The following is a 23,643-nucleotide window of genomic DNA, read 5'->3' as shown; positions in this document are numbered from 1 at the left end:
GCATGCCATTACATTTCTGGCTGCTCTTAACAGAACAAGGGCAGAGCTGGCCTTTAATTTGTTTCATATACATGGCATAACAGTGATAATGCTAAGAAAGATCCAAGCAATTTCCTCCAGTTCTTCTGGACTTCACTAACAACCTCATTCTGCTGTGCAGAGCAAGCAGTATTTTCCACAGCATACAAGGACTAAGACATGCATGCACATAAACCACATATAAATTGTGATGACACTACTTTTATCTAGTATTACTAGAAAGAGAAATAAAAGGATCTTGGAGGGAACTAGAGCAACTGGTTAACACTGCATCTCCACATAGGATAAATGCTCAGATTCAGTAACAACTTGAGTTCATTAATTTCTCTGCTATCTGCAGCTAAACTGTATGGCACTATTGCACAGAGGATGAAATTTTACAAGAGGCTGTAAAAGCACAGAGTGACTACGTCCAGACACCGGTCACCTCCAAAGTAATTGATTAGCATGGCCTCAGACTAAGTAAGAAATTGCAATTTTGTCTCTTAAAAATATGTAGCTGGCCTTAACAAGGCTGAAATCCACCATATTGTTATTAAAATTGATCTGAGTTGGCCATGGCAATCATTGAATACAGAGAGTATGGATAAGAACAAGAGCAAATAGAAAGGGAGGGTTTTCAAGAGGAAGGTTGAGTTTTTTTTCTAATCCTACTATTAAAGAACACACCAACCAGCCAAATCAGTAAAACTCCCATTGATCCAATCATTCTGATTTGCAATATGAGCATCTGACTTTTGATATGGTAGTACCAACAGACATTTGCTTTTTGCTTTCTTGTACCAGAAAAAAAAATCAAAAAGTTTTTTTCTCTGTTTAAAGTACAGGGTTTACAGTACAGCAGTAAAAAATAAGTAAATTCAACTTTATAAGTAGTAAAATCACCATACAAACACACTCAAGGGTTGAAGTTTTGCATGCTGAATGAATATTTTATTTAGAACCAGTTTATAAAAATAAAATACAAAATAATTTGAAAACAAAACTTAAAACATTGTACAAAGCCTTGATATGGTACAAATGAGAAAATAAATAATTACACCTTTATGTACAAATGACCGTTACAAGGGCATCAACTCTTTATGTTCTTGGGTGCCTGAGCAAATTTAAAAGAAAAAGAATGGCTTAGAAGATTCCCAAGAAGGGGAAAGGGAACTGCAATTATTGAGCAAGAGAATTTGAAGGACTCAACGCTTGTCTTCCTCAATAGTAACAAACAACATCGGAACCACTTTCTACTTAATTTAATTGTGCTGCAGATTGTGTTATTGAATGCTTAATTCATTATGGAGTGACAACATTGTTTTTGTAGTTAACATACCAATTTCATTTTTTGTGGTATTGCCCAGAGATTTTAGATTAGTGAACATAGGCTTGCAGCTTCAAGAAGTCAGTACTTGTCTGAAGGCATTGCTGGTGATTTCCTTAATTTACTGGTTTGGATATTCATAGGAAAGCATTTGAAAATTAACATCATTCACACACACACTGCAGCTTGTCTCTGGGTTGATTCTATAGAAAGACAGTTGGAATTTCAGGAAGATATTTGGCTTTTTAGCCAAAGAAAGCAAAGAGGATGCAGAGAAGGCTGCTGGGCAACCAATCCAGATCTCCAGTCAGACAGAAGGAAAAAATGTGAAATACACCAAAAACAAAACCCACCACACCTTGTGTTAAACATTTGTGACCTTGCCTGCCACACAGCAGATAGGGGTATAAAAGAATCTGGAGCCAGGCAGACCAAGCTTATTATACCGTACCTTTTGGAGCAAGCTTGTCTGCTGCTATTACAGCTCCCTTACATAAAAGTTAGGTCAAAGATCAAGAGGTCTAAAAAGGAAAAAAAAAAAAAAAGATCTGTAACAAATTGATTCCATTTGAATTCTCACAGGCAGTTGGGGATGATCAGGACCTCTACGAGTAGCCCACCCGTGGTATTGTTTTTAGAAGAAACCACGGATTCTTGGCCAAAGCTGACTCTCAGCAGTAATTCTTAAAGAAAAGGGGGATCAAAAGGCATGCAATGCCATAGTGATAATTAAAAATATGCATTTTCCAATTTAAAATACAGTAATTGCAAATGTAGTATTTATAGAGTGAATTTATTCCTTAAGTCCCTATGCAGGGAAAAAGAAAAGCTAAAAAAATCACAAGACCTCATACTGACTTTACTGAAAGTTTCACGTGCACAAGAACAGCAAGAATTCCCAAGGATCCAAGCTATTCGTGTGGACAGAGGAAAAACAGAAGCAAAACACATAAATCACATAAATCACATATGCTAACATTTGCACTCGAAAAAAGGCATTGCTCAAAGCCTAGAGCAGAAACTTCAAATCCACATTCATTACTGTTATGTAAAATTTTGTGCGTTTACTTTTGCACTACACTAACGGGAATCCTGACGTGCCTGAAGCAAAACCAGAGAGACTCTCACCAAAACTTTTGGCATGCAGATTAACCGGTCAGCTGGGCCTCTCCTGTGGTAAGGAAGGAACAACAGGATACACAGGGCTTGTTTCAGAGCACTGTGATTACAATCCTCTTCTCCAAAAGACATTTTCTCTCTCTCAGCTATAAAAGGCTGGAGAAAACCGGTCAGTGCCCAGAAGCTCTCGGTACCCCGCAGCCCAAGTTCTGGTTCCCTGCTGAGCTCTGCAGGTCATAATTTGCTCTGTGCTAAATTTGTTGCATGAGCCACATTGCTTCTGAATATAATGCTGAGGAAGCCTCTCAAAAGGCTCAAAAGCCTCGTAAAAGGAAAATACATAACTCCTGTAGACAGCCCCGATAAATGCCAAACATTTCAGAAAGCTAGAAACTGGGGAAAAGCAGTATCTATTATCCCACAAAAACGTAAAGTACTAGAGTGTTTGTCACTGCTACTGTTAAGAGAGGATGTGTTACCAACAACAGAGAGTAAAATTAGCCTATGTACTCAGACCTGAATGGCTAGAACAATTGCCAAGTTAATACATTAGACTTTAAAACAATACATTCCTATTCAATTCTTCCTTAAAAAACAAAATAAAACAAAAAGCCTCAGAGGTTATTATTATTATTATTTAAACCAATTATTATTATTTTAAACCAATTATTTAAGCCATAGGCAAATGAGGTTTGTTGTTACTGTGATTAAATAAACTTGTCTGCAGTTGACAATATCTTAACATAATTCCAGGTAGTTAATACACAATCTAGGCTGTTATATGATTTCTCTTTTACAAATGTTATATGGAAGGGAAAGGAAGACCAGCTTCAAGTGGACAGCTGAGGTATTCTTGTGTGAGGTGCATGTGTTTATGTGATTGCATGTGTTAGCTAAGAACAGTATGACCCACGCCTACTGCCTGTAGCTGAAACAACGAGCCTTGCTTCCTTTTACCAAAGTTACTGCTTACTGCAAATTGTTGGCAAGACAGCTAAGCCAAAAGCAAAACAGCAAACAAAAACCTTCAGTTCACTGCCTACTTGGTTAGCTAAAAAAGTAGAATAAAAATACTCTTTGCTATTTGACCTTTCAGAAATAGGAATGAGCATCTAAAGGATAATTGTCTTTTTTTTTTTTTCTATAGCTGACAGTTCTCTAACCACTCTGTAGTAGAAAAGCATATGGAGAACGTGCTGCATGGCATCACGGTGTTAACCTAGACACCTGAAAACCCCCTTCCTCACTGGAATTGAACAGAGAGGCATGGCTCTGATCACCTCACGGGAACATCCCTGCATGAAAAACCCAAGACCAGTACATGTATATTATGAGTTAATTATTGAGCTGATTAGTGAGTTTGAGCTCTCTTCTAATTTGCTATTCCTTTGTAAAATATTCAAGTTCTCTCTGATTTAACATATATATAAAAATTGGAGGCAAGAATCCCTAATGTGCAATTAGACCTTTTTAAAACGTTGAAATAACCACTTTCTTACCAGAATGTATGCCTCTTAATGTTCTACAGAAGTGTCTATTTCATTATGGAAAAATTCTGTGTACAGGAAAGTCTGTACTGTACATCTGGCATTGTCTACATTCTCATCAAAGAGGAAAAACAATCTATTTTTTAGGAGCACTGTAGTCAACCATTGCATAAATATTACTGCGATAAGAAAGACTTAAGGGAGTTTTGCCAAAGTAGGACTGTAGGATCAGGCCTTGTAAAATAGAAGAGACACAGAATCAGAATTAGGGCATAGCAAAACTATGGTAGATAAAGAGGAGATCAGACCTATCAAAGCACCACAGGCCTCAGCTCACTCTGGCAAATGAACTTCAGTAAACAGGATGCAATAGCTGAGACCGTTGCTACCTATATGTATATATACACACATAAGCATGTGTGTATATACATACACATATATAATATGTCTGTTTCTATATAGTATACAGTATCTATATAAGTGTGTATATACACACATGTACAAATGTATATTTATATATATATAAAATCAAAATTGTGTGTTTTGCCAGCTATGGTTAATGCCATAATAATCACAAATTGTAAGCGGTAGAGCTCTTGCAAGGCTTTTCAGATGAAAAATCACTCAAGCTACTTTAAATATGTAGGACCAGATCCTCTCTTCCACATCCAGACTGTTTAGTGGGATATGATAGAAATCTTGATCTCAAACATGCAGACTTCAAGGCAAGAATATGTCCAGATTTCCCAAGATAGGATGTGGCTGGTGGCTGTAATGAATGCCCCATGTCACTCCCCAGGGGTCTGCACTTCCTGAATAATTGTATATATTAGCAGTTAAAACCTCATAATGATCCTGCCTTTGAGCACTGATGTTTTTTATGCTTACTGATCCTGCTTAAATACTAGATAGGTGCCTACCATCATACAACTTGCCAGTGTTGTTCTACTGTATGACACCTATTACTTTTAACAGGGTTTTACTTAAATAGTAATTGGCATTTGCAATTAATAATGGGTTTTATTGATAGTAACATAGATTTCCGAGGTTGTCACTCAAATTCAATCTATCATGCAAAATTGTAGCACAAAAGTCTGTGTGAAATCTTTTCAAGTTCTATTTCAGTTTAAAGGCCTCATGCCTCAATGTCTCTACAAATGCTTCAAAGTGCTGGAGGAAGCAGCACAGGAAACACCATAAAGAGGAAAGACACATGCAGCATCTGCATCCACAACATGCCATGGCTCCATTGCACTTCACTCCAAAGAAATGGAGGCTTAAAGAGCACAAAGCAACAGCTCCTTGAATTACATTGCTTCCCAGCTAAAAGATCACAGTATAAGCTGCTGAATGCTATGCAGAACATCTACAGCTGTTCTAAATGATTAAGAAAAATCTTCCCATCCCTGAAAATTTGTGGCAAGATACCCTCCATAAACACCTTATTCCCCCTCTGCACAAGGGCCACACACATGTAAGGTTGACAGTTTTATGCAGTCAGTTGCATATGCAAATGTTGGAGCTTACAGAGCTCTCGATCATACAGGCCCTCTGGAAATATTAAGGTAAAATCTATATATTAGTTGATCAGCTGGCCATTATCTAACTACATAACTGATTGCTACATTAGTCTATAGTATGCAGTTCTGCAAGTTTTGGAGGGAAGGTATCAAGCAATAAAAAACTCTAGAAGAGCGAGTAGTTCAAGACATATTATTTACAATCACTCCCCCATTTGTATTTTCATGATTTTCTCACTAAATCCTGTTGAATACACAGGAAAATGCAATCAGTGATATACAGGCCTTTTCCCTCTTATTGCACTGAAAGAAGCCTGGGTCATCAATCATGATTGATATCTCTTTCTCTATTTTGGCATAGTTTACTATTTTTCAATTGGCAAGTAGTTCAAGTACAGGTGATTTTCTACCACATTGATTTATTTTATACAGAATGTTTTGGGTTGGAAGGAACCTTTAAAGACTAACTCTTCCAACCCCCCTGCCATATATAGTAAAGTGCAACAATGGATAAGTCTGTATTTTTGGAGAGAGCACAAAAAAACCTTAGGTGCTATATTCTTTCTCACTTGTAAAACAGTTACCTGTTTCTGGATCCTGCTATACTGCAGAGAAAATACAAACATCTCAACTTCAGCATTTCAAGGGAGGGTGCATAAAGTAGGTATCTACTAAAACTGACCATATTAATGTAGGAATGAGCTCAAAAGACCCTAAAAAATGGAAAAAAAAAAAAGGGAGAGAGGAGGAAAAATAATTATTAGGTGCCACACCACCTTAACAAATAATTCCAGCAGTGCCCAAGGCAGAAATAGTACAAATGGGACTATATGCTCTTATGCTCCTTTTTTTTTTTCTTTTTTCTTTTGGTATACCGCAATGAAACATAAGAGGAAAACAGGAAGGAAAGATGGAATTTGTTACTGTCACATTCATCTACTAGGCATTCATTGACTGTTACTGCTCCTATATCATGAGCATTCATAACAATTAAGAACTCACATTATGAAATAAAAACAAGTAATCAATAAGCCCTATTTATAATAAAAATAAAAATACCTTTGAGTCTCTGTTCTTGTTCATATGCAAATGTACTCACAATTCTAAAGCAAGAAAGAAAGCTGCAAGACAAAACATCGGCTGGTTGAGAAATCAGCAGTCCTTCAATCTTGTACCACGGTATAAAGGCTATTAGATTTTGTGCATTCCAGAATTTTTGGGGGGGAGATAGGAGATGCAATGCCAGGAGTATCCAGGGACTAACAGAAAGGGAACTGTATTATTTGTGGTCCATAAATTACAAATGCAAAATGAGAGTGAGTTTATATAAGCATATACATGTATGTATATATAAATATTTATATAATTTACTATGAGGACATGCAATTATTGTTATAGTACCTATTATACAATATAATACAAAGGAGTAAGACTTTCCAATGTTACAGTTTCTTCAGAAAAAGCAGGTATACCCTACCTATTGCATTCATCTGTAGTGCTTGAAACCTGAATGAAATTAAGGTTCCACACTGTGCTACATTACATATGGGGAACAATACACATATTCATAGTAAGAAAAAAAAAATCAACATAGTCTGACAGAGCAAGTGAAATTCAGTGCAGCTCCAGGGCAGCTTTAATGCAGCATTAGAATGTGTTAACTCAGAGACAAAATATTCCCTTTTAATCCAAAGGTATTAATTTGGCAGAGGTTAAATAAAAAAGCACAGATGCTGGCTGGAGAGGCATATGACTACAGCAAGCAGATCAGCAACTGAGAAGTCTCCTGCACATCCAGTATCCCCACAACAGGTATAACCACGGAGAGCTGGCTGCACCTTCTTTAAGCTTGCAGTCTTGTGTGTTACTGTTCTAACGCACTATTCTCTTTTGAATATAGCAAAAGGTGCTGAACCGTTACGTTTCTTACAGAGATCCAGTAGACCACAAGAGATTATTAAGTAACTACTAAAAAAAAGTAGGAGGAATTAGACACAATGGACTTCACTGGCAGACAACAAAGCTTGGCTATCAAAGAACCATTTGGGCAAAAGAATGACAAGGACCCAACATCAAAAATGATTGCTTTCTGTATATTTTGCTCTGCTGATTAATACTCTTACAAAGACTTTGTTAGGGGTGTTAAGTGTATTTCTGTCAGCTAGAAGCTACCAAGGTGTTCACCTTCCATGTTTTTACAAAAAGAATGAGCACGAAAAAAATAGTCTTGGTTGGTAATTGTTTCCTCAATGTAAGATCAGTGATTTCAGTGATCCATAACCACTGGGAAAAAAATAAAAATAAAATAAATAAAAAGCCAATAATAGCAAGGATTCTTTTTACAGTTCAGTTAGTGAAAAACAGGTACTCCTGTTTTCTAACTTTTCTAACATTCATTGCAATTTATTGTAAATCTGTGACATTCGGTGAACTGCAGACATCTCCATTCTCTCACCTCCTAGATGAGAATGGTTTTCTATTCCACATAATGAGGTTTCAAGAACCCGCTTTGTCTCCTGAAGAAGTATACAAAATGGAACCAAGAATACTTCTTGGATCCTAATTAGTACTAAACAAATTTCTACAGAATACCACTACAAAACATCTTGGCAGCCGTTAATATTCATTTTTAAAATGTCATCAAAATCAAGAAGGGGCAAGTTACATGATACTTCTTTAGGTAAGCAAATCTGTGCTATGGTAGACAGGGGACAAAATGAGTACTGAGTGACTCAGGTGTGTGCAACTCAAAATTGAAGAGACTCATAAGGTAGAAATACCATTGTCCTCTGAACAGTGTGCTTTTTTAAAACGACAGAGACGTGCTTGAGCAGTACTTATCTCCCAAGTGGTGACATGATTTTGGGAATAATGGGTTTCACTTCTTCTTGCATACTTCTTGAGACAGGCCCTAAATGATTAGGCCTAATCTTCTAAGCTAGGTAAACTGAAAACATAGAAATAAATACCCTTTTAAAAACACTCACCTTGGAGATATTTTTGACTTTAAATACATTGCACCTCTTTGACTACCTAGTCATTCTTTTTCTGGCCTCTACCTCCCCTTTCCTAGATCTGCTTGCTGCCTGCTCCTAGGCAATGCCTGGCCACTCATTTACACAGTATGCTTTCTCATGAATAGTTTATGATGCTTACGTTCTTTAAAAAGCGCAGATTCAACACTGTTTTTTTATATACTTTTTTTTGATTATTTTTTTAAATACACAGTACACAGACACAACATGCATCAGACTTAGGAGGCGGCTTTATACCTGTCAAGGCCCAGTTCCTATCTGCTAAGCTTAGTGGCTGATTTGCTTTTTCCTGTGGGAGTCTTAGTGTTTGGAGAATGGTGGAAGGAACTACCAGATCCTTTCAGACCATTCTTGCTTGGTTTGCTGTAGCAGTGCTCTTGTTGGCAGGATCTCCTAGAAGATGAGGAGCCTGAATGGCTAGGAGGTGATTTACTCCTCCCAAGATGTGGGGAGGAACTCCTCTGATCATGATGGGTTCTTCCAGCCCGTGATGGAGAAGAACTGGCAGTACGGGGTAAGGAAGAGCTCCTTGGGGAGGCACTGGGACTGCGGCGGGGGATGACAGGGCTTTTGGGTGGTGTTTTTGGACTATGTGGAGATCCTGGACTCTTACACTGGGTAGAACTCCTTGGTCTTTGAGATCCATTCTGTAGGATTTGAGCCAGACGAGAGATAAGATCTGAGTCCGAGCTGCTACTCCCTAGGACTCTGTATCTGCGTAACCTTAAGAAGAAACGAAGAAAAATTATTTTTTTTTTCCAATCTATTCACCAAAATTCATATAGAAACACAGTATCACTGGAAACTAAGGATAAGCTTACACTTCAGAACAGATATCTGGATCTGAACTTTCCTGTAAGATAGAGGTGTCTGGATCTAGGTTTTGGCCTCCGTCTTGTTCAAAACACAATAATTACATTCACATGAACTCACTCACATGAACAGTCTAAGTGTTTACAAGAAAACTGAAATTTCCTGGTGGTGCTGAAGTGCACTGAAGTGCAGTACTTACCACCTGTTTTGATGGGGTACATCCACTCCCGTACATCATCAATACACTCCTATACACAAATAATGTATGACAAGGCACACCACAACTTCCTTCAGAGGATTTTACACTACTGATTACATCATAACTTCCCTTATCCTGGTAATCTAGACACTGAAGAAACTAGATCATGGTTGTCTATACACAGATCTGTCAAAGGAAGATTTCTAGAGCTCACTCTGCCCTCCATTAATTGACTGTTTTTACTTAGCCTTTATCAGAGCATAGCTAACTGACTGAATATTGATGGCTGGAATCTGCAAACCAGAATACTTAAAGCTTCTGCCGTTAATTTTCAAAGGGACTGCATATGATAAATCCTACTGATTTCTACAGGTTTGTGAATAATCAACAGTTCAGAAAAAGTGATCCCACTTGGAAAAAAAAAAAGTGCGAAGATTTAGTTATAGGATGAAAGGTTTCACAGTTTTGACTACACATCTATTGATACATAAGAATTACAGGTGAAGCAGACTCATTCTTCTGTAGCAGCCTCTCCTCGTTCATTTTCAAACAATGTAAGATTTCTCAGAGAATTCAAGACCAGCATTAAAAAGCAAGGTTAACAAAGGATGGAACATCTACACAATTACAGTTGTACAGTAACGGCAATCTAGCTCAAATTCATTTTCAACCTGAAAACCAACTTCTATTTTCTCCGTATTACCTAGCTTCTACCCCAGGTCTAGTAGGCGGTTTTCCAGGTGGTGGCCGAGGAAAGAACTGAGCTGAACTTGAACTGGTGACTTGATCAGTGGTAGCCCAGGACACCGGTCTGGGTATCTTGCTTTTTCTGGACTGAGGGCTACTTGGAGATAAAGAACTATCTTCCGTCTGCTTGCTGAAATGAGAGTCCAGTGTCAATTTAGAAAATGAGGATAATACATCATCCTCAGAAAATGGTACTGGAGCAGCAGCCATTTTTTCTTCCAGTGACTTATCAGAGGCACTTGAGAGGTCACCAAGGAAAGATTTGAGCTGTCTCTTTTCCACAAGTAGTCTGACCAAGTCTGTCTGATGGGCCTTTTTTAGCAGAAGCTTTTCCTTTGCTGAAACAGAAGAGGAATCTGACGTTGAGTCTATCTCTTGTGCTAAAACTGGGATTCGGCTCTGCCTGAATACAAAAGGAGATTTAACCAAGTCCTTCTTAGATCGATGAGAATTCTCATTCGCTGAAATGCAGTGGAATAACTCTCCATTTCTGGGGGTATTTTTCTCCTTCTTGTCCTCCTGGTGCAAAAAATTAGTAAGGGCCACTTGGTGGCATTGCAAGTCTTGGATATGGACTTCTTCCTTATTAGAATGAAAACCATTTTCCTGAACTGGTGCTATTTTGTTTTCCTGTCTATTAGTGTGTGAGTTGATAAGTCTTGAGGGTGAAAATTCTGGTGTTTCAGGTGTTATGGACTTCCCAACTTCATCTTGATTTGGCACCAAGCAGACAGGCCTTGGCTTTGATTCTTCAGCAGCTTCAGTATTAGTTAGAAGTTCTTCCTCTGCAGATTTTGAATTTCCTGGCAAAGAATTCTGTTCTTTGTTTAGCATTTCAAGGACATCCTCAGAAACTACTGGAAGCTGTTCTTCCTCAGTCTCTACAGGAAGATTTTCAAGTTCTTTCTCTTCCTGTCTCCCGCTATGTTGTTCAAGTAGGTCCTTTTGGTCACTGTCTGGGACACTGACATGTTCTTTGACATGTCCTTCCCTTTCAAGCTCTTCGTGGCTGATATGAAGTACCAAATCTGGTGTGCTGGTACTACCTGGAACTGCATCATCTGTCACAACCAAACCTGGCAAGCCTTCCTTTGGAGACGGGAGTTCCGCTGTGTGTTCCATAGATTGCACATCATGCTCTCTTTTCTCTAGCTGGTGCCCATACTGAAAACTCTCTGAAGCAGACTGTGTGGATGCCACTGAGGGCCTGGGTATTGTTACCTGCATCAGAAAATTAGAGAAGGAAAAGGTGAAAATTGCAGGAATATTGTAGATAACATTCTTTATATTGCATTTTTTATTCCATGTCTCCAAGATGCATTATGTAATAATTTGTAGGAATCACAACGTTCAAATAGCTAAACTTCATAAATTCCATCTAGCTAATTAGGAAAATAAAATACTCTGTCATCCCAAGACAGAAACGTGTAACACAAACATAATCTAAGTGGGAAATGTTGCAGTTGACAAGGAACCTCCTGGAAAAGAGACACAGCTTAAGAAGTCCACGTTTTATTACTTTACATGAGTTTGAATACTTTTAGCATAAGTTATATAAAAACATAAAATCTTTAACAAGTACACAACAATACTTTTTAGACAAGTACAGAAGACAAAGAAAACAGTGAGGTCCAGATTCAGAAATTGACTTAAGTTTCAATTTAGGCAGAATGTATATACTTTGTTAACAAAACAACTAATAAAAACATTATCTACAAAATTAAATATTTTAGTACCCATAATACCTACTTTTCATTAAGAAAACACTTCTGAGTGCTCAAATTTTAGCTACTACCTTCCCTATTGAAACTTTTCTCTTTTTTATTATTATTTTAAATTAAGCAAGCAGGCCAGGACTTCTTACCTAAGGTCATTAGGAGATTCACAAACTAAATATTTACACACCTAAATCCCCTGGTGGGTCTAATCCAGTAAATACGCTTAAGGCACCCCTAAATCCTATAGATAGTGTTGAGTCAGAGTCACTGTGAAAAAACAGTTGGTTATGGTGATTGCTGCCTCTAGTACATAGCTTAATTAACATAGCTTAGGTCAGAGCATGTCTAACCTAACACGAGAAACCTGCATTTGTGTCTCTCCCCACTCTGAGAGACATCAGCCCTCTTCCCCTGCTTCCCATCAGGCATGTGCAGAACCAGTGCTTCTTTACTTTCCATGAAGTCAGGCCACTGCACAGTAAGAAATGCAAGTCATGAGGTCAGAGGGTGAGAACCCACACAAGTGGTATGAGCTTAACCTCTATGGCCAAGGGAGGAATACATGCTCATGACAAGGTGAGCCCTACGTTTTGGTTTATACATTTTGGACTGAGTCATTTGGTAAAATGAATAACCTGTAACAAAAGCATGGGGCTATTCTTACATCTTCCTCCACATGAATATAGAGTTCAGCTCCTTTTTCCCTCATGTTTTTAGTCCCATGAATCTGTCACAGTTTGCATTTGTAGAATTCAGCAGGAAGTGGAAAAGACTGGAGACTGGGTTTGGACTTAAAAACTTTAGTGATTCAGTGATGGTAGAAGAGACAACTAGTGATAGCCTATTTCCAATGTTGGCAACGCACACCAGTTTGGCCACAGAAAGAACAGAGGAACAAACATTTTACTTGATCAGCTATTCTAGCTGCTGGTTTGAATCTTTCAGAGTGAAAAAAACAACCAACCACACATCTCTGAAGAAGGATGGCTTCCCGTAGAATAGCATAGATTCTGGTGTCTTCTCTCAATTTTCAGAGGTAAAATATCCTTAGTTACTTCCTTTTCAGAAGATATTTCTTTTCTTGATACTTTTCCAGAAGGGCAGCAATTACATTTAAACTATCTTTTGCATAAATACATTTACATGGAAACTCTTTTCCTAGTGACATGTCTCTTACGTGTCAATTCCTTTTGAAGTGAAACCAGCTCTGATGTGAAATCTGTTTACAGTTTTCAACAGACTTCATTTCCTTTGCCATGACTGGAGAAAGAATTTCCTAGTCCTCTCTTGACCAATCCAGACTTAACCCTTACACCCAAGAAATAAACAAGTAAACTTGTTGAAGAATCCACAATATAGCAAGCAGGAGCTATTTGTGGAAGAAAAACATTGAACAAGAGAAGGGAAGTAAAGCATATGGGGTAAGTTTCATTAAAGACTGCACTGCTGAGTAGCTCAAATTTTCAGAAATGGCTTTATTGAATGCATGTATCACTTTCTTGATTTGTGTTCACTAGCAAACAGAAGCTTGTTTTCTCAAATGGTCAATAATCCTCTTATTATTCTTAAAGCACAAAGATTAAATTATATCCCTATTAGGCTTGACATTTCATCTATATGTACAAGAAATTTAACTTGTGCAGAAGTGCCTCTCATGCAAATGTTGTTACAACTTCAGGTGCAGCTTCAAGAGAGAAATAAAAGGGCAAGACCAAAAAGAAACAAGTAGGATTTAAAAAGGCACTGCTTATCAATAGTGTCTGATATCTTATTTGACATCTCACTGGCTGAAAGTATGAAGGGATACACATTGTTATGTATGTACCAAATGCTACTGTTTTTATATTGCAGACTCATAGGAATTTCCCTGGAAAGGATGGAGATTCATTTCTGTGAGGGTGGATGCTTGTTCAATGAGATGGGGCCAGAAGGATGAGATGTACACCACAGCAGCATTTCCTATGTTTTTTGCAACTGTGGCAGGATAAGGAGATTCCATCCTAACTTTTACATTTAATTATGAGTCAGGAAAGACTTGCTTCATGTCTCAACTGTTCCTGACACCTCAAAGAATAGTAAATAAAATCCCTTAAAACAACTTTAAAAAATCGTACAGTTTTGTAACCCTAATTATCCCATAGTCATATTCTTTATGAAACCTTGCAAGACAGAAGGCATAATCAAGGAGTCTGGGGAGGGCTGATCCTGTCACTTGCTTTTGCAAGTTTAAATGGTTATCTAACACCAGTTCAAATGGTTATTATTTAGTCTAAATCAGGGTGACAGAAATCTCAAGATTGTCAAATGCATACCAAGTTACAAAACAAATGCTACATAACCTACTACGTAAAACTAAAACTCAAGCATCAGAAATAATCATCACACTTTCCTTTCTTGGGCCATGAACTAAAATCTTATGCTGTAAGATTTCTGTGTCTAACCACGTCAATGTTGTACAATACTGAACCTGATGTACAATGAACATGGGCACCTCATCTAAGAAGAAAGTTGCAGAGAATAGATTTAAAATGCTGACCCACAGTGTACTCTGGTAATCAGTTTGTAACATTATGTACCTGATTATCACAACTTCAGCACTTCAAAAGAAGGTATGATGCAGCAGATTACTGAAAAGGACCGCGACAATATATGGAAAAATGACTACAAAGCTCTCCTTTCACTCTGAAATGTTTAAAAGAAATTACCACCACCACAGTCCTGAATCCTTTAGTCTTTCCTAAGTAATTTCTTAATTTTTTTTTTCTGATTTCTGAGGCAATAAATGAGACTGCATTTTCTTCAAGTAGCTTTACAGTATGGTGAGTGGAATGTTAAGAAGAAAAGAGAACAAAACAACAATAACATAAATATCTCCTAGACATCCTTTACGACATCTGACAAACTTTCCTCTCCTTAAACCTCTGACAGGCTGCAATAGCAAGTGATATGCTTGGATGAAATTCTCTATGAATATATACAGCAAATTGCAGAGGAACGAAATATTGGTTTTAGTTGTCAAAGCTGTTAAATCTGAAAGATCTAAAGGTGTGAATATAGATTACTGTAAAACACCAGCAGGTGAACATGTGACCTCACAGCTTCTTCCCTCTGCTCGTGCTGCCTACTACTTCTACAAGCATGTCAAGTGCCATTAGGACTCCAGACCTCTTAAAAACGTGGTGTACATACCTGTTGATATGCTAATCCCATCGTTGTTTGTAACTTCTTTACATTGTTTGTAACATCAGTAAGCCTTAATCATATTACTCGCCATTCTGAAGACACTTCAGCCTAATCATTTTATTCTTTAGAACTTCTTTCCTACCTTAGAAAAGTTTGTGTATCTGTGAGAACAAACCTCATGTATCTTTTCTCTTCTCCTTTCTTCTCCTTTTCATCCAGTTAGCTCTACAGCCTAGCAGCAATATGACAAATGTTAGTATGAGTCTGCAGCTTCATTAATACCAACCAACTTCCCTTAGGCTTTCCAGTTCACCAGCTTCCTCGTCATGATTCTTTCTTTCCTTAAGTCACTTAATTTTCCTTGCAAAACTGTATACCTCTGGAATAAAATCTGAACTGCAATTTGTATCAAAGGGTAAAGGGAATGTTAGCACACCGTCCTGTAATTTACAGCTAACTGTTACTCTCACATGAACAAACACTGCTACGCTTACAACTCTGTAGATATCATACCCAGCTTACTGTTCTTAACAGTACATGTCCTCTCAAAATCCTTCTTCCCTACTATTATCATTCCTTCTGACCTTTTACAGTCTAATCCTTTGTATCCCTTACATTCCCTTTCCAGATTGAAGTCTAGCAGAAAAGATAAAATTAATTATAGATTTACTAAACTACATTGGCTGTTTCTACAAATAAGCTAATATGTGGATAAACAGAAGTATATGTCTGTAATTCATGGAGTTATGGAGTGTAAGACCAGAGATGGCTGTAAGTCTTGATAATGAATCCCTTCTGACATACATACAGTACTGCAAGCATTGCAGGCATTTGTAGAAACTGGCAGTTCCCAGGATACTATGCACTCTTGTTAAAAAAATCACACACAGCCCTAATCCTTAACTGGAGAAAATAGCATATGAAGGCTTGGTTATATCCATCTGAAAGGAGGAGCATGCCGCCTTCCACAGCTCTTCACATATATTCTTTCTACTTTTCTGTAACAATAATTTGTACATCAGTCTTACATTGATGCTGGGAGATGCAAGAAATAGGAAGAGGAGGGAACAAAGATGCAGAGTTAGGAAGGTACAAGATAGCTGTATTTTCATACCCTCTAAGGTGAAAGATATCTTTTTAGGATAAAGAACATGCATATCTGTGTGTACAGACTCTTGTTATTTAAGTGTACCTATTAACCATTGCTTAATTCCAGTATTTTTTTAATTATCTTCCCTTTTTCAGTTATTCCTACACCACTTGCCAGGTAAAGGAAGATTTTACCGTATTCTAACATAAACCCATATCCAACATCCAATAGGGCAAAGATTAACTACTCTAAATGCAGTAACTTTAACTGCTTTCAGAGAATGATTGTCATTGAAATAAGTTGCTAATTAGTTTATTAATAATGTGACCAAAACAAGTACTCATTTAATTTGAAGCTTCTTCTATACAACATATAAAGCAATTGAACAATATTCTTGAAATTTACTTATGTTGTATAGAACTGTTGGAATTGCTGGAGAACTGGGAAGCAGCTGCAATTACAGATAATTACTTCCTAACACTCATACAATACTCCTGACATACATTGCAATTAAAAATGAGCCAGTATCATAATACTTCTGAGTTCCACAGAGACAGTCTTTTCCTAACAAAGCATCAGCTTGCCTTAATGCAGAGTTCAGAGTAAAAACCTGGTAACTGAAGCATATTTCACATTTCTATTTCATGCTTTTATTTCTGTCTCTACAGAAACCAAATTCCTACTTTATCATGATTATTTTCTCAGGGTTAAAAAACATAGAGATTAAAAACTGTTGCCAGAAGCAGTCAGAGCAGTTATGGCTTAGTAGCTAGCTAATAAGTAAACACATCTACCTGTGGTTTATGTAGAGCAATATTGTAGAATCATCAAAATCTAGAAATTGTAATAGTAATTTGAAAATGAACCACTTTTCAAAAATTATATAATTGTAGCTTAGAAATATTAGAGACTCCTTCTAACCACTGGTTCCAGTTTTAGTGTTTTCAAATTTTCCTTTTCTAAAAAGTTCTCTTTCTTCCCTATGAAAAACCAGCTAACTGGGAGAAAATTCTAGGATACTGGTAAATTTACAATCTTCAAGTAAAGATTGTTTTTTTTTTTCCCCTGTAATTCAATTTGGACATTGTTTTAATGATAACAGCCAATTTTTGACATAAGAGTTAATCAGCTCACCCTGGGAAATCGCAGATCATCTAGCTTTCCTGAAACATCTTCACTTGTCCTGTGCTAATGAAATTTTGATGCTCGAAAAAATTTACTAAACAACATATGTTTGGGATAATGTTGCAATTTTTAAAAATATAATAAAAATTGATCACGTCAAGGACAGACAAGAATAGATGAACCATGCGGTTAAGAATTTTGAGAATCTTAAAAGTACTGCAGATTCCACAAAACACAAATGTTAAAAAAAGCAACTTTCATAGTGTTTTATTTTCTTTCTATTTTTTCCTCTCATTTTATTTTTGACCCATCCTTCACTGCAGAATTCTAACAGTGCATGTGAATGCTTTTACTAATGCTAATTTATTGCCCCGACCTTCACTGTAACTTTGCTGTTGCTGCTGCTGATACAGAAACTTGCAGAAGGGAAATGACCAAGAGGATCCTGTCAATAAAAATTGATCATTTCTCCTCAGGCAACACACTATTTGAAAAAGTTTAACAGGTTCCTACTGACTGCTTGTTTTCCTCCACTGTTCATTCCATAGTTTGTACCTTGGAAAGCTTCCACTGAAAGCACAGCTAACCTAACTCGCTGTAATTTTTAATTTTAATTCTAAAACACTGAAGACAGATGTGAAAAAAGAATGTCTAAAGAATTTCTCTCCTTCAGATAGAAGGTCCTACCAAGCACTGTAGGCAGCATTTAGATTTCCAAATGTCAAGCAATTGCCTCTGCGACTTGGGCAAAAGCAATAAATAGGAAAAAAAATAAATACTTCTTTGCATGAGGAGGAGAATTTGTAGATGAAAAACATTCCAAAAAAAAATCATTACCAGTTTGAAACCCAATTGCTTAAAAGAATGGCAGTAACCTGGGGGCTTACGGGCATCTTTGGGAAATCCTTTCTCTCCTTATGAAATAACACTTTCTAATATTCCTGAATGCTTCCTAACATTCCTAATATGTGTTTTTGTATTAAAAATCCACATACTCCAGAGAAACTTACTGACAAAGAAAACAGCGACACTACCGCTAGAGATCATATGTTGATTGCCCTTCCAGGTACCAACCAGTAACAACTGAAAACAGCTGCATCTAAGATTGCCTTTGAATATGGTCATAAGTGTTATCAAACAACTGCTTTCACTGAGGATGAGTAACAGCTGTAACATCATAGCAAATAGTAAGCTCCCAGGAAAATACTTAAACTTCGTGCCAACTAAATACAGTTTCCATCAGGATAGGGTAGGGCATGACATCTCTGTAGTTCCTGAAACCCAAAACCCTCTTTACCACACTCAACTTCCATGATGGCAGCATTAAAAATCAGCCTCATTGAGCAGAGAAAAACCTTTCCCTCTTTTCATTCTAGAACAAAACTATTTGATAACGTAATATATCTAAATTGGACAAATATATCCATTACTGACATTTCTAGACAGGTAGAATGCTAAACCAATGCTTTAGCTAGTTGAGTTCTAATTCAATCCTAATGCACATGACAGCTACAAGTTAATACCACTGACAAACTAAAAATAATTTTAAAGAATAGGCTAACAATAGAGGAGCATTTTGCATTTTTTGTTTCTTTGTGGGTAAGAAAGCAATTATTAAATGGAAATCAGCGTAAACATTCATCTCTTGCTATTGCAGACTAGTGATGCCTGCCAAAAATCAGTTCATGAAAAACAGCGAAATTTTACATTTACATGCCCTCCTGGCTGAAAAGCCTACAATATCCATAAAAGAACAACTATTACAAGGGGTATAAAATTTATTTCCTAAATACCCCTTGAACATGTCACCAAGTCTTACCTTATTCTTTCATAGGCACCTGAATTCCAGTGAGATACTTAAAAACTAAGGTAATTTTTCCAAGTCAGATCAGCATATTACTTCTCATCTTGGGTATGAATAAGTACATGGTGGCTTGTATTTCCACAGCATCTCTTGTGGAAAGATTTCAGAGCATTTTGTAACTAATAACGTAACTATATACCAATAAAATAGTTTTTAAACTGTTGCAGTAAGGTAGATTACTGGGAAAAAATAAGACCTATGAGAAAGTATTTGTGAAAGTGCTAACCAATTCCAACTGCTTTACCTGGGAAGGAACAACTACAAAATCATTAAAATAAAATTAATCCCTGTTCTACATGTCTCATCATGTATTTAAAAAAATGAAGATATGTAAAAAAGACATACAAATCTGGAATCCACTTTTTTCAGGGCTGAATCTGAAACAGACAGCCAATTTAGATTTATTCTAGATGGCTGCCACAGCTAGAAAAGGTTTTTATATCTTATTAGAGAACTAGATCTGAGAAACCAAGAGACTGAAATCGAAGGTCACTAATTCTGATTGTTTCTCAAGAAACAGTTATATATTTAGCATAACATCTACCTAAGCAATCTTTTCCTACACAGCTCTGGCCCGTTGTTACTGCACTCACATCACCTTTTCCATGGATCTCACTCAACACTCTATGCATTCCTCTGATGAGCAAAGTTCAGAGAAGTTACCTGGCTGAAAAATTCACAGAAAGAAAGAAAAACGTCATGTTGCAGGAGGATTTGCTGTACAATTTGACCACTCTATTTAAAAAAATGATGCTAATAGCACTGTGACCCCACTTTTCAGATTCAAGTACTGTCAAAGAATTCATTCTGTCTTTTGTTGGCTCTAATGCTGCAAATTGAATAACTAAGGAGAGGTGAAACAAACCACTCCAATTGTCTTACATCATATATGTATGGCAAGAGAGGAGTTATGTTTATAGAAGAAATCAAAGTAGACCTACATCCTATAACCTTCAATGCACTAGTGAGTGAAGAATATACAGAAATTTCATGATCTCTCCTATATAATGTCAAACTAAAGAAGGTTGGACTACAGCTCCTGAAGCCTCACTCATTAACAATCAGGAAAGAAAACTCCCTTGCCTGATTTCAGGAACAAATGTTATCATCATTTACTTTTTAGCACATGAAGCGAAATTCAACAGTAGAGATCCCTGACCTCTGCAATTCATTAATTATCAATGTTGAACAAAATGGAAAACAGTAGGAAATACAGGAAAATATATTCAATACCAAATATTTATACAGTATAATACATAATGGTATTCAAATTATTTTTAGTATTTAATTGGAGAAGTGCTTCGTGTCATTAACAAGCATATTTATCTTTCATACTTGCTAAGTACCTAACATTACTGTGATGTAGAAAATAGAAGGACCAGTAAAAGTATGTCAGTTCTCCAGTGAGCCAAAAAGCACGCAAGGCCTTCATTGTTGGAATAAACTAAAGATTCATGTGCTTGTAGTTTCCACAGCAAATGAAACACTGGAAGGTACATTCTCAGTAGAGTCCGGACTGTCAAAAATCACAGCTTGAAAAGGAACACAGCAGTCAGGGACTTACCAGGTAAAAAGAAAGAGAAGGCTCTGAATGTTGTATATAATCTTCTCCCTTTCCCTTTTCCACTCTGCTCAGTAGCAGCACCTGGTACAATATCTATTCTTTTTCACATGACAAAAGAGTATATCACTTCACAGCCCCCATTAATATTGCAGCTGTATTCATCTGTTGAGTACTAAGGAAGCCAGAGAAAACTCTGTATGAAAACCTACTTTGAGAATTGTGAGGAGCTTGCTAATGTCACCTGCAATACATTTGGATTGAAAAATTTAGATCATAGATATACAGGGGAAAAAAAAAAAAAAGTAATTTTGCATCCCAGAATACAAATGCTGAAGCTTAATTTCTAATAAGTTAATTTGTACAAAGTCCTTTTCTCTAGTCAATACTTCAGTCATCATGAAGAATGTGGTATTCTGGCATCCCATATCCCGTCAGGTTCACAATAATGAACCTCTGTGAGTTACTGTTAGTCCATTTCCATAAATTGAGGTCAGAACTACTACAATTTTGTATTTAGATAAAAAACAGCCTAGAAGTGTTGTGGAAAAAAATACTGCTTTCTGGGTAGGAAGACCAAATGCTGGCATAAATACACTAACTGCTTTTTTCACCTTGTTATCACTCATCACTGATCATATTGAAGTTTGAAAGATTCTAATGTTGATGGATAACTTTTAAAAAAACAATACTCCTGTGCATGCTTCATAGAAGAAAAATGTCTTTCACATATAAATAGTTATACTGAAAAATAGGTTGGAAATAAAAGACAACATAAAATATAATCCAAATTAAATATTAATGGTAAAATGATGATGATATGTTACGGTCTTATGCATCAATGCTAAATCATACTGCTTCACCAGTCAATGTGAGCTGATACTGCTTAGCAAATTTTTACGGCTAATACACAAATTATGGTTTACTTCAATCTGATTCTAAGCCTTCATCTTTCTCATAGTGTAAATAAACTGGGAATACAAAACTATGAAAACTTTACTTTCTTTAGTGACATTTCCATTAGCCATTACTCCCGTTAATTCCCACCTTTGCTTTGCATACTGTAAACAATTAATGAATTCTTGATGCCAAAGTAGCAATGTGACTAGCTGTAAATCCTATTTTCTAACATTAAAATCATTTACAGTACTCCAAATTTTAATATGTGTTCCCAATTTAAAAATCTAACTAGTACTGATTATAGGAACACCTTTAAAAATTATTTTTAGTTCTGAATGAAAGAAAACTTTGTTTTCTGTATTTATTAATCTTAACTTTTCCAAGAGAAAATACCTCTGAGGATGTGAATCTATCTTCCAGAACACACAGAAATGTTCGGTGCTCCAGATCATGATAACCCAAACAACATCTCTTTAAATATTCTTCTCTCTAATTTTACCTCCTCTAAATGGGACGATATATATTCTCATAAAAATATTCCTGACTCTATTCCTTAATGAGATTCCCTAACTTGACCTTATCTTTCAAAACATTTTGTAAGATGCTGTGTACAGCAGTATGACTAGCCTATGCATATTACCGGTGTGCAGAGCAACTAAAAAAATTAAACTTTGCAGATGACTGCTACAATGCAGTCACTGTTATGAAGATGAGGCTTATTCACCTGCTGAAGTTGTGCTTTTGAGATGCGAATGACAGGGGGGAACTTGTTGCCACAGGGAATGACAGGAAGCTGCCTACGACCAGTTGAGCGTGAGGAAGAGGAGTGGCTCTCAGCTGATTGACTCCTTGGTAAACCAGCCTCTTTCAGAGGGTCCGAGTGGATGGACAGATAGGCTATAGGGCTCATGGTGCGGAGGAGGGGACTTGAAATTCTTGGAGTGGAGAAATGCAGCATGTGAGATGAGCTGAGCTGTGAGAACAACATGGTGAGGAAAAAATAAGGTTCAAAAATCAGTATTTTAAATAATTCTTGTTTATGTCCTGCATACATGCATTTTCCTAGATGTTTCCACTGAAAATTCTCTCTCAGGTTGGAGCTGATAATTTAAGAGGCATCTTAAGTCTAATTGTCAGATTTTCCATCAACTTTGAAAAACCCAACGTCAGAAGAGATCATCCGCTCTCTTGCTGGCTTCTGTCATTCAGTCAGAATCTAGGGCACAGTTAATAAATTCACACGGTCTGTTCCAAGGACACTGTGTACAGAGGCTAGCTGATTGTTGGCTGGTCCTTGCAAAATGCTTAGCACATCCATGCAGCAGTGTTGTTTTCTGTGACGACTACAATTTTAGCATATGCACCCACTGCATGCTTTACAAATGTGACTGTACAGCTATGGCTATAGCACTGCATATTAAGAATCATAGCCTACAGGATTAATCAGTAAGATTAGCACTAAACAGTTCTGATGAAATTTCCCAAACGTGGGACAGAACTTGCAGGACATACTTATACAGGCCTGGAGCATCCATCAATAATTGCCTCATCTTGAACTACGTCCATCACTCAAGCATTTAGAAAAGAGAAAAAAAAAGAATTTCCAGCATCTCATAAGCAGCAACTGAGGGTAGAAGGTACATGAAAATTATACAGCTAAGAACTATGAAATAAATGGAAGTTTAAGAGCAGTTTCATTGATACAACATAGTAGCACCTCGATCTATAAAATCCTAATTTCAAAAATATTACCAAGTAGTAAAAAATAAGTAGATTCACAGTCAAACAACTTCTATTACCATGCATATATATTTTATATTAGGTTGCCAACCAAGTGTGACCAGAGCAAACAGCTGTTTAATTTAAACTGAAGTTGAAAATGGCATTAGTTGGTATCTATTGGATTACTTTAACACTGTTATTATTTCTTTGTT

At 36.8% G+C, this 23,643-nt stretch overlaps 1 protein-coding gene across 3 annotated transcripts in view; it reads right to left on the bottom strand.

Moving 5' to 3' along the window:
- Positions 1–950: 950 nt before the first annotated feature.
- TTBK2 (tau tubulin kinase 2) overlaps positions 951–23,643 on the bottom strand; it is an 84,701-nt gene continuing 62,008 nt past the window's right edge. For 2 of the 3 annotated variants that reach the window (XM_084519503.1, XM_084519504.1), the window contains exons 14-16: positions 22,434–22,682; positions 10,225–11,489; positions 951–9,232 (exon numbers count right to left, since the gene is read on the bottom strand). In XM_084519503.1, coding sequence (XP_084375629.1) covers positions 8,764–9,232; positions 10,225–11,489; positions 22,434–22,682 — 1,983 coding nt within the window. In that variant the 3' untranslated portion in view covers positions 951–8,763. The remainder of the gene's footprint in view (positions 9,233–10,224; positions 11,490–22,433; positions 22,683–23,643) is intronic. The other variant, XM_084519505.1, reaches the window with a different exon arrangement.

The sequence above is a fragment of the Aythya ferina genome (assembly GCF_964211825.1).
Source record: "Aythya ferina genome assembly, chromosome: 5".
Taxonomy (NCBI): Eukaryota; Metazoa; Chordata; class Aves; order Anseriformes; family Anatidae; genus Aythya; species Aythya ferina.
Note: the sequence above shows the minus strand (reverse complement) of the source record. Positions and strands in the feature narration are given on the sequence as shown.